The 14,331-nt window shown below is 43.7% G+C and overlaps 1 protein-coding gene across 1 annotated transcript in view; it reads right to left on the bottom strand.

Moving 5' to 3' along the window:
- Window positions 1–1,429: 1,429 nt before the first annotated feature.
- The window catches only part of LOC8027258 (phosphatidylserine lipase ABHD16A), a 35,436-nt gene continuing 22,534 nt past the window's right edge, over window positions 1,430–14,331 (bottom strand). The window contains exons 17-21 of the mRNA XM_029993072.3: window positions 13,242–13,315; window positions 9,667–9,765; window positions 8,822–8,868; window positions 6,723–6,831; window positions 1,430–2,883 (exon numbers count right to left, since the gene is read on the bottom strand). Of these exons, the coding sequence (XP_029848932.2) occupies window positions 2,849–2,883; window positions 6,723–6,831; window positions 8,822–8,868; window positions 9,667–9,765; window positions 13,242–13,315 (364 nt within the window). The 3' untranslated portion in view covers window positions 1,430–2,848. The remainder of the gene's footprint in view (window positions 2,884–6,722; window positions 6,832–8,821; window positions 8,869–9,666; window positions 9,766–13,241; window positions 13,316–14,331) is intronic.

Here is a 14,331-nt window from a genome sequence, read left to right on the forward strand (position 1 = left end):
AATGTCTAATATTTTTTTGTAATATAACGACAAAGTAACGGCGTTACTTTACCGAAGTAACTGTAACAAGTTACTCTTTAAATTCTGTAACTGTAGCAGGGTTACTTTTTCCTCTGAGTAGCTGCAATACTGTTACATTTTAGCAGTAACGCGCCCATGACTGGTTTTGCCCACTTTTCAAAGACGACCATAAAAACAGAAAACATGCTGAAATAAAAAAGGGCATCGCCAGTGAAGGTTTACCACCAAAGGACGACTGCGTCCACCGGTGGTTATCGTTTTTGAAATTTCAAGAATGCATTGTTATAACTTTCTACAGGAACAAAACTGCGCCGAGAAATTTCACAGGAATGCATCCACGCTTTGTTGAAAATGTCAGCTTTCTACGTGCAGGCCCCCGATTTTCCAGAGCATTTTACATCGACACCGTAGATCGATGCCGCCGTATAGCTACTCCTATTGGATCAGATTGTGTCAGCATATCGTTGCTTCGTGACAGGAATTTCGGATGAATGTATGGACACACGGTATAGATAGTAAAAATAAACCTTCCATAAACAGTAATTTTTTTCAATTTTAATTTTTTCATTTAGTTTGCCCCCCCCCCCCTTTTATTTCAACCGCTAGCTAGCCCGCTAGCACCCCCCCCCCCCCCCCCCCCTCCCCGTAAAATAGACTTCCGGGTTCGCTGGATGCTTGAGAAATAAAACAGTTAGTCGAGCTTCAGACAATCTCTTCTGTGTCTGTTCCTTCGACTAAGTTTTTTTTTCCTTTTCTGCACCACGGTCTCGGGTGTTAAACGACGTGATAAACATTCAACGACTGAGTGCGGGACAGTGATGGGATGTGTTATGTGTTACAGACGAACTGCCAAAGGAAATGTCAGTCCGTCCGGACGGTCACAGTGGCCTCATTCGAGAACAGCAGCAGACAAAGCTTTCAGTGACAGGCAGCAGAGGATAGGGTGTGCCAAGTTAGACTTTATAAATGTCTTTTAATGACAAATGCAGACTCTCCAAAATGTGCACTCTCGTCCCTTCCAAATCTACCGGATATGGCTGAATTGCCATGCCCAACCACCAAATTCGCCATGCACACTGAACTACTTGTCCATCAGTGGCACATTGCAAAGGTAAACCACATGCCTTTAGCGAGTGCCGTTGCAGCTTAAGAAAAGCAGGGCTGACTCCTCCCACGAAGCACACCACTCATTCCAATTTAGTAGAGCAAATGCTGGAGAGGAGGAGAGTCCATGCCCCTCCATCCCCAGCATTCTCTGGTAAAGTGTAAAGGGCTTTGCAGGAGGAGCTTATCCTGCTTTTCTAAACCCTCAAGAGTGTAGTAAAATTGCTATTTCTTTACATGCCAACAAAAGCATAAAATTGCCCAAAGCATGATGTGCAAGCATAAAACACAACCAAATAAGCGCTTCAGGATGTAGATCGCTAGTTTATTATGGCCCAAAAGTGTGAACATATAATATGCATTAGCACAGTACATACAATTACCATTGCTCGTTACTTTACACAAACCAGGTTCCCAGGCCCAAGTCTCGTAAAGCCATACATATGGCTCCAATGCCTCAGTGAAAGGGGCTTGGTTACATCTTGTTCAGAAAATGATTAATTTAACCTCTGCAGAGAACACACAGTGAATCGGGAAGCAAGAACAGCACGAGTAATATGCCTTGTGCCTACAATATAAATACCCACTCTCCTCCAAGTGTAGAAGGCAATCAACTTCATACAAGCAGGAATGTCACGATGAAACAAACAAATTTTCACAAAAAGTTTCTTCTATATCAATTCTAATGTCAACTCCAATTAGAGGATGTGTGCCTACAGACATTGCAAGATCACAATAAATACTGTACTGGCATTGTTCTGGAGACTCCAAAGTTAATCTAACAAATAAACAAAGACTTCCTATGATTGTTCATCAAGAATATCACAGAGAATACAGGGCATGGCCGAAAAGACCTCAAAGTTTGGAACAGACCATAGCAGTCAAATTCACAAGCATATATAATTCATTATCTGAGACCACAGAAACTCCTACAGTACATGTTGCTTTTAATGTCCAAATAATAATATAAAGAAAACGTAAATTGATCCCCAATTCATTTGCACTCTGTATATGCTACCAATGGCTTAGATCAGAAATATCAGGCTTAGACCAGAAATATCAGGGACAAGACTGAGGTGCTTTAATGAAAGACGAAGTTCACAGAACGTTTCAACCGTAGACCTGCATTCAGTATGCATTAGATCAAAGTGTAAACACTACATACATGAGAAGCAATGTCCAAGGCCCTTCAAAAGTAGCGATGAACGAAATTCTTACCATATAGTATCGCAACCACAATAATCTTTTTTTTTTTTTTTTTCCCCCGAGATCTTGAAACTTTTGTTTAGTACCGGCCTGCTCGAAAGCTGGAGCCCTTATACTCAATGCCGATGGTGATTTAATCTCCTTTTAGGCATTGGATCAAGAGCACCATAAAGGATGCAACATAGAATATAGCCCCAATGGCCATCTCAAGTTTGAAGAAATCTGTACATTAGAGGTTTGATTTCCACATACCACTACTAAAATTCTTCTGACTGTACCCTATACCAAAGAATCAGGCCAGGACAATTTCGTGAGGCCAATGAGCTGAAACCAAAAACATCCAGCAAGTCCCAAGACGTTCCATTAGAAACCAACAAAGAAATAAAAAGCCAAATGCACTGCAGCAAGGGAAAGCACTTCCTTGAAGTATGTCAGTGACACAAACAAAAGGTAATGGAACTCCAGCAGCACATTAATAATAACAAAACGAAAGAGCAGAGTCAGGGTGCTTATACTTCTACATCCTTGGTTTTGGAGCAGAAGATCCATTCCCTGCAACAAACCAGGATTATTCAATGATGTAAAATCTGCAGAAACAGAGTTGAGCTTACAATATTATATTAGAAGATAATGCAGAAGCATATCCTCATTCCTCACTAATAATGATCATGATATACCGTAGAACCCGGATATATCGAATTCAAAGGGGATCGTAAAATAGTTCGATATACAAAAATATGTTATATTAAGCTCCAGTTGAAATCTCCGCGCGTCTCTGCTAATACCGAAGGCCGTGACAAACGTGACCTTAACAAATAGAGCCACTAAGAGCCGCTAAACACAGTAGAGCTTAGTTGGTGAAGATCACAAACACCGCCGCGTTTACGCGACGGTGTTTGCTATCGTTTACGCGCGCACGACCTTCACACAGCACCGACGACAAAACACAAAATAAAAAAAAAAATGAAAGAACGGAAAAAGCGAGCTGCATGAAAAAAACGCTCGATCCATAAAATAAAGTTAAGCAAGCAACAAAAAAAGAAACCTCACTAAATTCAACCAGCAAAAAAAGAAGAAAAAAAAAAAACGCGCAAAGCAAAAACGGCGAAAGAAAAAGGTAAACAAAGATAAGGCGTTCAAAGTGCATAAAGACTTTTTTTTTTTTTTTGCTTCTTTTATTTTGGGGCTAAGGAGCGCTCCCTGCCTTCCCTCGCGCGCGTGCCTTTTCCTTTGCTTTTGCCATCCTCCCTTTTTTTTTTTTTTTCTTTTTTTGCAACTGCCTTTTGTTGCGTATTTCCGTGCGCGTATGCTGGCTTGGCGGTCTGCCAGCCCGGCAACGCGACCTATGTGCTCCGCGGGCGCAATCTGACCACGGGAGAAGCGAAGGGCCGCCGTGCAAAGTTTGATGTTTGAACTGTTCGATATAAGCAATAATTTGAAATACACGGGTGTGATATAACCGGGCTCGACTGTAATAGTTCCTTCAGGCAATTATACATCATGCAACATTTCTCTACGAAAGCAAAGGTGTGCTTGTGTAGAACATGGGTCATATCAACCTAAGCAGTGAAATTTAATGTCCAGTATTAGACCGCATCAGTAAAATGTGAAATAGCTGGAATGTCATGTCCACAACAGTATAACTAGAGGCCATCCAAGATTGGCATGGGCTTAGTGCTGTAAATAGGATACATTTCTTATCACCTTCACACTCGTTTGCACTACCTCCAAGTATTTTTCTTCACTGTTCAAAACATACTGGTGTTAAAGGGACACTGACAAGGTATTTAAAGGCCCCAACGTTTTTACTTGTACACAACATATGAGAGCCCAACTACCCAAAGCACAATATGCATCAAAATTTGTTTTCTTTCTCCCCGAAAACCGTCGATCCAGAACTGGCCATTTTCAGTTGCGCTCACTCTCTTCTCCAGGGTCACGTGCCATTCTCTATGGTTTAGACACACACACCCAATATAAACAAAGCCATGGGTCATTGAAGGCAAACACTCAATATAAAAAAAAAGAAAAAAATATGATACCGATTTTTTGTGGCTTTGAACAAACGCAAATATGTTGATTAAAAAAATAAAAGTTGCACAGAGAACCGAAAGCACTCTGTACATTCTCTGCACAATTCTGAACATGGCGCAGTATCGTGGGACAATTGAACAAAGCGGATTAAGCGATGGCGGCATAAGATGGGATTTGGGACCTTTACTTCAGAACTGTTGCTTGTGGTACCGGCGAATTTGTCTAGCTTCGAAAGAGAAATCGTTTGTTGATCAAAGCAATTGGGATTTATAGGCTCCTTGCACAGGACGTCATTTCCGTTGCCCTTCAAAGGAGAGGGGAAGAAGGAGCTCCCCTCTTATCAGGACCCTCCTTTGTACCTCCCGGATTTGTACAGGCGTCGCTATTCTCCCCCCAGAAGATCATAGAAGATTAACCTGTCATTCAAAATTCTTACAAAAGCAGCTTCCCTCTCCTCCTCTTACTTGGTGTTCAAAAGTGTGCGATCTGACGTCAGTGCAAGGAGCCTATAGGCTCCTTGCATTGACGTCACATCGCACACATTTGCACACCAAGTAAAAGGAGGAGAGGGAAGCTGCTTTTGTAAGAATTTTAAGTGACGGGATAATCTTCTATAATCTTCTGGGAGGAGAATAGCGACGCCTGTGCAAATCCGGAAGGCACAAAGGAGGGTCCTGATAAAAGGGGAGCTCCTTCTCCCCCTCTTCTCTGGAGGGTATCGGAAATGACGTCATGTGCAAGGAGCCCTATTCCGTACGACACGACACGCCCGGCCACCAAGCTGATTTGCACGAAGATGTCGCCGAGTTTTCGCCCCCTTCTCCTGGCTGAAGACATCGCTCGTCTTTATGCGAATTGGTAAGAACTTGAAAAACGTGCAAACGTCAAACACCAAGTGTTTGCGTTTTTTGCGACATGCGCTTTTTTCGTCTGCTTAGCACGCAAGCAAGAAAACAAACAAAGTAAAAAGAAAGAAAACGCGGTCAGGTGTAGCCACGTGACTTCCAGCAACTCACTTCTCTACATTTCTTCTTCCTCCCTAGTCTTGTTTCAGCTTCAGTTTTGAGCAGTTGCGTTTTTTGACTATTAAAAATATATGACGCTGTAGCAAAAAATGGATTGGGCAGTCTTCTGTCACGACATTAAATCACAAATTTTAAATGTTTTCTGGGGGGCGTCAGTGTTTCTTTATTTCATTTCATGTGTGCCATTTTCTACATTGTATAAACTACTTGCCTAAACTCATATTCTTTAGATCTCTATGCATCTTTAGTGTTTTCATTATCAGTGACTGCCAGCCTAATATTTTCTTAAAATGAACCCATACAAGCCAAAAGGGCGATGGGACCAGACGGTTTTTAATAAGTTGTACAGTTATGGCTCGTTAATGTAAGCCCCATTAGTTGGATATCCTGCTATATAAACAATATGAGCAGGTACAAACTGGGCAAATGCGTGCATTTTTGTGTCATTATTACGGACAAGTTTCATCACGGACGATCTCTGGGAGAACGGGAGTGTCCATATCAACGAAACATGGCCATAAAAGAATCTTCGCCCGTAGAGCACTGCAATGACTCAGCGCTATAGTCACAGCTCTGACTTGTCAATATATCAGCTCTGTATAGTGCATTTCATGGCGACCCAAGTTTGAGATGTGCCAATTTTTGTGTCCCTTCACACATTAACTAAACTTTACCGTCTTTCTGTCTGCAAGGTCTTGGCAATGTCACGTATGCACTTTGAATAGGATTGCTTCATCTAGCTTGGACATGTTTAGTGATTGTGCACTTTTCCGCCATAAGCTGGTGTAGTGACCAGTCTAGGGAAGAAGCTACAGAGCAGCAATGATGCCAGATGCCTTTGAACGGTGCCGCCGTTAATTTGTAGATATTGTAAATAAAACAATATGTAGGGCAACGGGTCTCTACACTGGCACGTGTAACAGCAAGTACGTAGTGCATTTCGAACGAACCATGTTCATCTTTTCTCCTCGTGCCACCTTGCATTTCTGCATGCCCTCCATTAGATTATAATTATCTTCATTTTATTTCCCTTTACCTTTGTGCAGCGAGGAGAAAACCTATCTAATTGTTTCTTGGCACAGAAAATAAAAATTATTATTAATATTACTACTACTAAAATAAAAGCCATCGACCGACTGATTGAAGTGCGCCGCTGGAAGAGCAATGCGAAACCGGAGGGGAGGGGGTAAGGGGTTTCAGGGGAGAAGAAAAAGGCCTGACCGAGCGCGTGGGTGGCACCCGCCCCAGTCCCTCAGGGCTCGGCCGAGTCTCCCTGGCCGGAGGAGGACGGGTCGCACATTTCGGCCGAGACGCGACAAAAGCCGTCCGCACCTCGGCCACCGGAGTCCGCCACTTGGGCCAGGTCCCAGGGCAAGTGGAACAGGCTCGGGGGCAGCGGGGTGCAGTGCGTCGAGTTGAAGTCCACCATGTGCTTCTTGGCCTGGCGAAACGCAAGGGGAGACACGGCATTTGGACAGGGGACGCCAGATGAAATTCGGGGTGCCGGTACGGTGCCTGAAAAGGGTCTCGACTGCTGCGTTTACCGCATTCCAGAAAGCGGTGCCTCAATTTCCAACCGAAGACGTCATAGAGGTGTCGCGTCGTCGCCGGCCGCGACCCCGGTGGCGTCGGAGCGGCAGCAATGGATATGGCAGGCGCCGGTTCTGCTCAAAGGGACACTGACACATCAAAATCATAATTTTTTTTATTATCCGAAACGATTGAAAACGATGCCGGGACATTACCCTCAAAATTTGAAATTTGGGAATTCAGTATTTGTGAAGTAAAAAAACAATTTCCAAATGCCGAATTCGAAGTTCCCGCGCAATCCACTCCGGTGCGTTGACGTCAAATATTGCGGAGTTCTGAGAGTCCACTTTTTTTCATGACTCCCTGCTGTTGCCATGGCGACCCAAAGCGAGGAGGAAAGGAGCGAGCGGCGGCGTTGCGGCGGACCGGTTTTGAGCGGTGTCGCCTGTTTTCCGTGGGAGGATACAAATCCAGGAGATGGCACCACAAGGAACTCCCGATTTTTGGTATTTCAAAAAGATGGGCTGTAGTGCGTTTGCTATTGCGTTAAAAAACATGTTTTAGGATTGCCGTTATTAAATGTTATAGAGATGTCGCCTACAAAGCTTCTAAATTTCATGCTTCTTGACGTCACGAATCAAAAGAAGCGAGGAGGCAAGAGGCGGGAGAATCAAACGCCAAAAATAAAAAGGCACGCGCGCGCGCGCGCGAATTTGGCAATGTGGTTTTTTTTGCGTGTCTGACTGCAACTTGCATCGTTTTAGACAATAAGAAAAATACGACCTCTGGGGTGTCAGTGCCCCTTTAAGGTCGCTCTTTGAACCGACAGTACACGGAGGCTTCAGCAGCCAGGAGTTTAGACGCCGTGCGGACAGAAACACTTGCATTTGCTTGCGCTTTTTTTTTCGGAACTTCTACAACCAACCGCCAGGATTGCGACATCCGACAGCACGACACACCAACTTCTGCGACGTCATTTGTTGCCACTTCGGGACAATTTTCGATGCACGGGTGCAATACGATGCTAAACGCACCAGTCAGAGACTCACTTCCAGCACCGTAGTCTCACACTACGAAGCTGAACAGAATGAACAAGAAAAGTATAAAGGAAGGCACACCTAAGGCAAGTTTTGATCCGGTGAGGCAACTGCTACTCGTCCGAGACAAAAGTGGCAATTGCTTCGCCTTTCACAACTCGTTGAGGCCTCACTGGGTATGACCCCAAACCAACGAGACGAAGGAATCGCTACCTTCGTGGTCAAGCAGGAAGTGTGGGTCACTCGCTCGGGTGGTGTAAATAAATTGCTGCGACGTGCTATGTATGCCGAGCGGATGAAAACCTCGAATGTTTTCGGGAAACTTGGAGCTATACCCTTATCTCCCCTAAGCTGACGCGGCAATGGGATTTACGTGCTTCACTGGACCACTCGTACGCCTATCTCTTTGCCACGCGCAGGGAGGGATGTCGGGTGACAAAAGGAAGGCGGTCAATTGGTCCGGCGATCCCTAGCTTCCACCGCACCATCAGCTTAAGGACGTATGGTAGCTTTGCTGAAGCAGCAAAGCTACCACAAATATCCACACACAACTACACAGTTTCGAGTGCCACAGAGAAACAGGTCAGCACTATTCAGATGAAACAAGAAAGGGATGGGACATTCGAAACCATAGGTACAAATAATCTTAGTAAACAAGAGGGTATCCGGCATATCGTTACAATTACATCCTTCAATATCTGTTCAGCACTTTGCAAGCATTTTGCAGCTACAGAATACTAAACTGAGTGCAAAAGTACTAATTTCAGAACCTTCACAAAAGCTTCAGCAAAGCTGAATGTGCATGAATCATGCTTATCACATTAACAATAGTAACAATTTGAGAAAACCACGGCACATTCTTACCAAGAACAGAACAAGCTGGATCTTTACAGTTGCATCCAGACCTTCACCTAGAAAAAGACAAAATAAAAAATTGGGCAATCCTGCGTTAATCCACAGTGACGCCTGCAATACGTCACGGCAAAGTTGTTGGGCATCAACATCGCCTTCACGCATCGCGAGGTGCATGAGCAAAAGCGTTCGGAAAAAAATAAGACCATCGACCCTTTCGTTTCTTTTTTTGCTTCCAAAGTGCACGAAAGCGCATCTCCTGGCTTGAGCTCTTGGCATCGACAGTGCTATGACGGCATTTAATTATCGGCTATTTTTTTTCTTTCCAGAGAGCGCACACTGTGAGCATTGGGTACAACAAAAACCATAAGTATAAAGTGGGTCATTAATGCTGTGGCATAGCTCTGTGGTAATGCCTCCACTTTGCACTGAGTAGACCCAGGTTCGATTCCTGCGGGCGGCGGGTGATCTTTTTGAAGGATTTGGCAACATTGACAATGGACTTCCTACAACGGCATCTATAACATGAACAATGACAACTACAACATCGGAAGTCATTTTCAGTGGTGGGAAGAGCCCCCCTAAAAGCTGTGGAACCCATGGAACACAACTTCATAAAAACAACTTTCACACCAACATTCTCTTCTAACTCAATTTTTTATACTTGTCCTATCATTCTGTACAGAGAGAAATGAACTCACAGCTGCATGCCATGGAAGTGGTCATCCTCAAAAAAGACTACCTTTCAGTTCAGTACCAATATATTCTCAATTCTCGGCAATATTAAGTAAAGGCACTCATTCTATACAGGCGAGTTGGAGAACTTTATGAGACCCTCAAGCCAGAGAAGCACCCACCAATCATCATTGGATAAGAGGCTCCGTGCTCCCTAGCATAGGCTGCCAGCCTCTCTGTGCAGGCCTCTTCGTCCACGCCTTCTTCGTTCCAAAGAACCACTGCAAAGCAAAAGTAGAAAGCGAAATTGGAACAATATCATACTCTTTAGCTTAAGGGCACTCTACTACTGCAGCTTTTCAATTATTAAAAAAAAAACACTGAAATAGTTTTTTTTTAAGAGCTTAGTTTGGACACATGGTATTTTTTTACCATTTTTATACAAAAAAAAAAAATTTTAGAGCAATTTTTACATTGTTAGACGCAATTTAGGGGGTAGCCCTGCTCTATACACTACGTGGTACTTAGCTAACTATTCTCTGCTCTCATTGGTTGAAGAAATGATGAACATATGGAATATTCGTTGTAAGATTGTTTCTCCGTGCCATGGTAGTCTTTTATTCATCTTTTCTTTTTTTATGTTTGAGAAACGAACCATTGCATTTGAGAATGGGTCGACCTCTTTATGAACTATGTCTGTGCATGTATCTCTCTGCAATGTTCAAGAAGAGCCAATCATTGCGATTTACGGAAGGGGCCCGGCAAATGATGAGGTGCCGATAACGTCGGAAAGCAGAAATGAGATCTGTGTGGATCACACTTTTTTTTCCCCAAATGTTATCTTTGTTTTGCTGTTTGCAGGCTTTTTTCATAAGTCTTACTGATCGGTCTCCGTGGGTTCTGCGAGAAAGTAGACATACATGTCTGTTTACAAAAAGGTTGACCCATTTTCGAATACCTAAATACGGTATAAACATAGTCATTATTGTTTTCAAAAATATTAAGTGATTGTCTTTGTTGTTTTTCGTTTCAAACAATAACAAACATGGCTGCCAAAATTTGCGGAGAGACTTTGACGCGTTGCGTAGCTTGTCGAGCTCGCCTGTTTTTATGAGAATGAGTCATCTCGCGGTCACCAAGGTGTTTAGCGGAAGATATCCTCAACCGACGTAGTTTGCGGCAAACAACTGTAGCAAGTACATGCCTTTGGAAGCGCTGTGCGGGTGCTTGTTTTTGTAGCGGGACTGTCGTAAGGCTACTATTTTGCTCGATCCAACCCGATATTTTCATTTGCACATTTTGATGCTGAATAAGTGTCTTGGTTCCCGGAAAAGCGGCTCCACTCCTCTGAGAATCGTGCAGCTGTCGTGATTGCGACCATGGTTCCAACACTCAGAGGTAACCTACACGGGTAAGAATTTGCGAGCCATTTGGCTGGAAGAAATCGGGTGTTCACCTCGCACCAGGTTTGTCCAGGTATGTTTCTGTCATCTCGCTTCGGAAGGCCCTTAGCTCTCAATGTTTGAGCAGTGCACCTGGTTTGCTAAAGCAAATATTTTTAGGTCACGTTTCTTGTGCATCATGATGCCTACCCGCCTTGCTCGTGCTTGCTATGTGAAAAAAATAACTAACAATAAAGCTGGAAGGACTGCATATTTATTTTGTGGACATTTTTAGTCTTGTTCGCTCGTTACCGCACATCGGCGGACGCTTGTATTGGACCGTATATGCGATGGAATCCTAGAACGCCGCTTTCATGGTAACGTCGTGCGAGCGTTGCAGAAGTTTTTGGATGGGGAGGAATAGAAGACGGACGCAGGCGAAAATGGACGCCAAAGCACAGCTTCCATGTCCCCGTCCTACGGGCTTTGCAGACGACGACAGGCGCTGGTGGAATAGCAGACGATGCCAGAGACTGCTGCGCATCTACTCTCACGACTAGCAGGTGGTGACAGACACCAGGTTAGATGCACTAGGAGCACCGGATGTCGCATAAGGGAAACACTAGGCTTGTTAGAGTGTTCGGCCAAGCAGCCAAGCCAACTCCAGTAGCACCGGACAGTGGGCAAGGCTTAGAACGAGCAGTGACCTCCACCTAAATTGCGTCTAACGTCAAAAAAGAGTTTTCATGAAAAATTTAAAAAAAAAAAAAAGTGTCCCATCTATTTCTTTTTTTTTTTAATTTTAGTGACTCTAAGCTCAGTCTACTAACAATCCTAGTGGGTAAAATAGTAACCAGTTTCAAGGCAAAAGACATATTGCTTGAAATAAAGGTAAACGCTTGCTTCTCAATTACCAGGAAGTTAATAAAATGGCGCATCCTCCGTGCATGAGGAATGAGGTGTATCAGATGCAGTGAACTGCAAATCGTAACAAAAATCTAGACTAAGAGTATAATTACTCTAAGTATGTCTTTTAAATTTTCGCTAAAAACAGATGTCCTAAAACTTGATAATTCGTCTCTCAATATCTCGAAGCTCACGGGGACAGAAAAACGCTTTTAATCTAATTTTAAAAATTGGTTGGTGCATAGGTTTAGTATGCTGCATAAATTTTTATAGAACTACGGCCGCAGCTGAAGGAACGTCCATAGGCTCCTACTGCATGACGATGTCGGGTGCTCAAGAAGCGAATGCCTGTGGCTCGATGTCCAGTGGAAGCAAATGTGCAGCCCCCCCCCCCCCCCCTCCTCCTTGCCACCATCTCCGAGGCGCATATGCAGGATTTGTTTTTAACACTTCGCCAAGCGTGCGTAGGCACAGAGACACAGCAGTTCAGCGTTCCGAGGAAGCTTTGATCATGCCACGAGACCGGCAGAACCTGCTTTCGGTGAGTTGTGCCTTCTTTCTGCGGCGGTGCGCTTCCGTAAACATTTCCACATGCTCTCAAAGGCAAGTCTCACCGTTTACACAAGGTTTTAAAAAACTTCTTTGGTGACTGACGACGAATGAGTAGGAACCATGTCTTCAGCTCGCTGCCGCCAGCCTCTACAACGCTCCAAAAAATCGATTTTGCTGCCTGCAAGATGGCCGCCCGGGGGCTGCATTCGCAGAGTGGGGAAGCAGTGGGAACGCCTCCAAGGGCGACGAAAACTGCTGTTGGTGCCAAATCAGCTGTCCTTTTCACCCAATGGCATCTTCTGGTTTTGGTTATCGTTGAGGGGGGTGTCCCTCCAAACCGGAAGTCCCCCGCGGCTTCACTTGTGGTGGTGTCATGTTGCCTCCAGAAGCTTCCTACCTCCATGGTCCACATGATTTTTAGGCTTTTTTTTTAATGCTACCAGAGTAGCCAGACTTCTCAAACGAGTAAAACAAGCCTTCAAATTAACCAGCCTCAGAGGTTAAACTTAGAATTACTGAGCATATTTTTCCACAGACGTGCATGTGTGATTGCTGGGATGCTTTGTGTAGGCATTGATTCTAAGATGTTTACCGAGTCTTAGTCTCCCATTTCTTGCTCTGAAGGATACCAAATTTCGTGAAAACCTAGCAAAAATACTGCTTCCTTCTATCAATTATCGTCATTATCAAATCCTGGACACGGATGCTAAGATGAAAAATCCCAATCATTACTGGATCCACTTTGTTCTTTTGAAAAGTATAGAAAGAACTAAATGAAGAACACTAAGAATACGAGAGGAAAGCTCGAATCAACTAACACTGCACTAACAACCCACTGCGTGGGTCCCAAGCTTCATCCAAATGGCCGTCGAGTAGCTGTCGGCAGCGAGAATCGACAAAGGGCGAGAAATGCTTACTCTGGTGACTTCTATCTCCAGAGAGCCAATGCCTGAGTGCCCACAGCGTGTCCTCATTCACAAGTTTGGGAAAACTGCAGGAAAGAGAACGGTACTTAAACCACAACGCCTCAGTTCTTCTGTAAAAGGGTATATAACCTCACATGGTCCTCCAGCAAGCAGACGTGGCTTACTAACATTTAATTTAAGGGAAAAGAAAAGATGACTGCACCGTTGTCCCGGCTGCTTGCTAACAGAAGGCAAGCCAAGCCCACTGCTTGTGTAATCACAAACATATTCAAGCAGTGGACTAATGTCACAAAACCCACTCTTTTACTGAGTGATTGCTAAGCACCCTATTTAAGGTGAATGAACCTTCAGAATTTATTTTACGACGAAACATCTATTTGTAAGTATGTAACAAAGTCCCGTAAGTTGAGTGATATGGCTTTCCCATACAGCTATAATGTCAAATACAGCTGTAATGTCAAGTGGCAAAGCCACCAATACAGCACTCTACTTCTAACAAGGGCTGCACTCACACAGACACTGCTGTAAATGACTAAATATTTGCGAGGACCGAATTTTTTCAAATTTAGTGATTTAAAAAATGTTGCAAGTAGCGGTACTTTATCATACAAAAATATATATTGCTATTTTCGCAAAAATGAAATTTCCCAAACAGGAAATTTCATACCCGTGAAATGTTAGCAAAACATCAAAAATCCACACTTTGCCAACTCGTGAAGTAAGAGATTGCAAAAATAGTCATTCAGTGTGCATTTTCACATCCCAGCGTGCATTTTGATGCAGAGACTACTGTTTCAGAAAAAAAAACGTAAATCTTGCATTTCTCCTGTGCTTTCTGGACAATGAGGATCAGTACTGAATAATCATGCGACAATGCTTTTGATGCCTGCATTTTTTACTTGCAACGTCCTGCAGTACCAAAACTTCAGCTTATGATTAACCAACTAAGGTTCCTTTATATTTGCCTCACAGTTGGTCACACATGGGCCGATTCATTGTTTTTAATTTAGTATCAATAAACGTATCCTATGCCGCATGGCAAACTGACGTAATTTAAAAAAAACATTTACTGATACAGCAA

This window comes from Ixodes scapularis, unplaced genomic scaffold (assembly GCF_016920785.2).
Source record: "Ixodes scapularis isolate PalLabHiFi unplaced genomic scaffold, ASM1692078v2 PGA_scaffold3__209_contigs__length_174095766, whole genome shotgun sequence".
NCBI classification, from domain to species: domain Eukaryota; kingdom Metazoa; phylum Arthropoda; class Arachnida; order Ixodida; family Ixodidae; genus Ixodes; species Ixodes scapularis.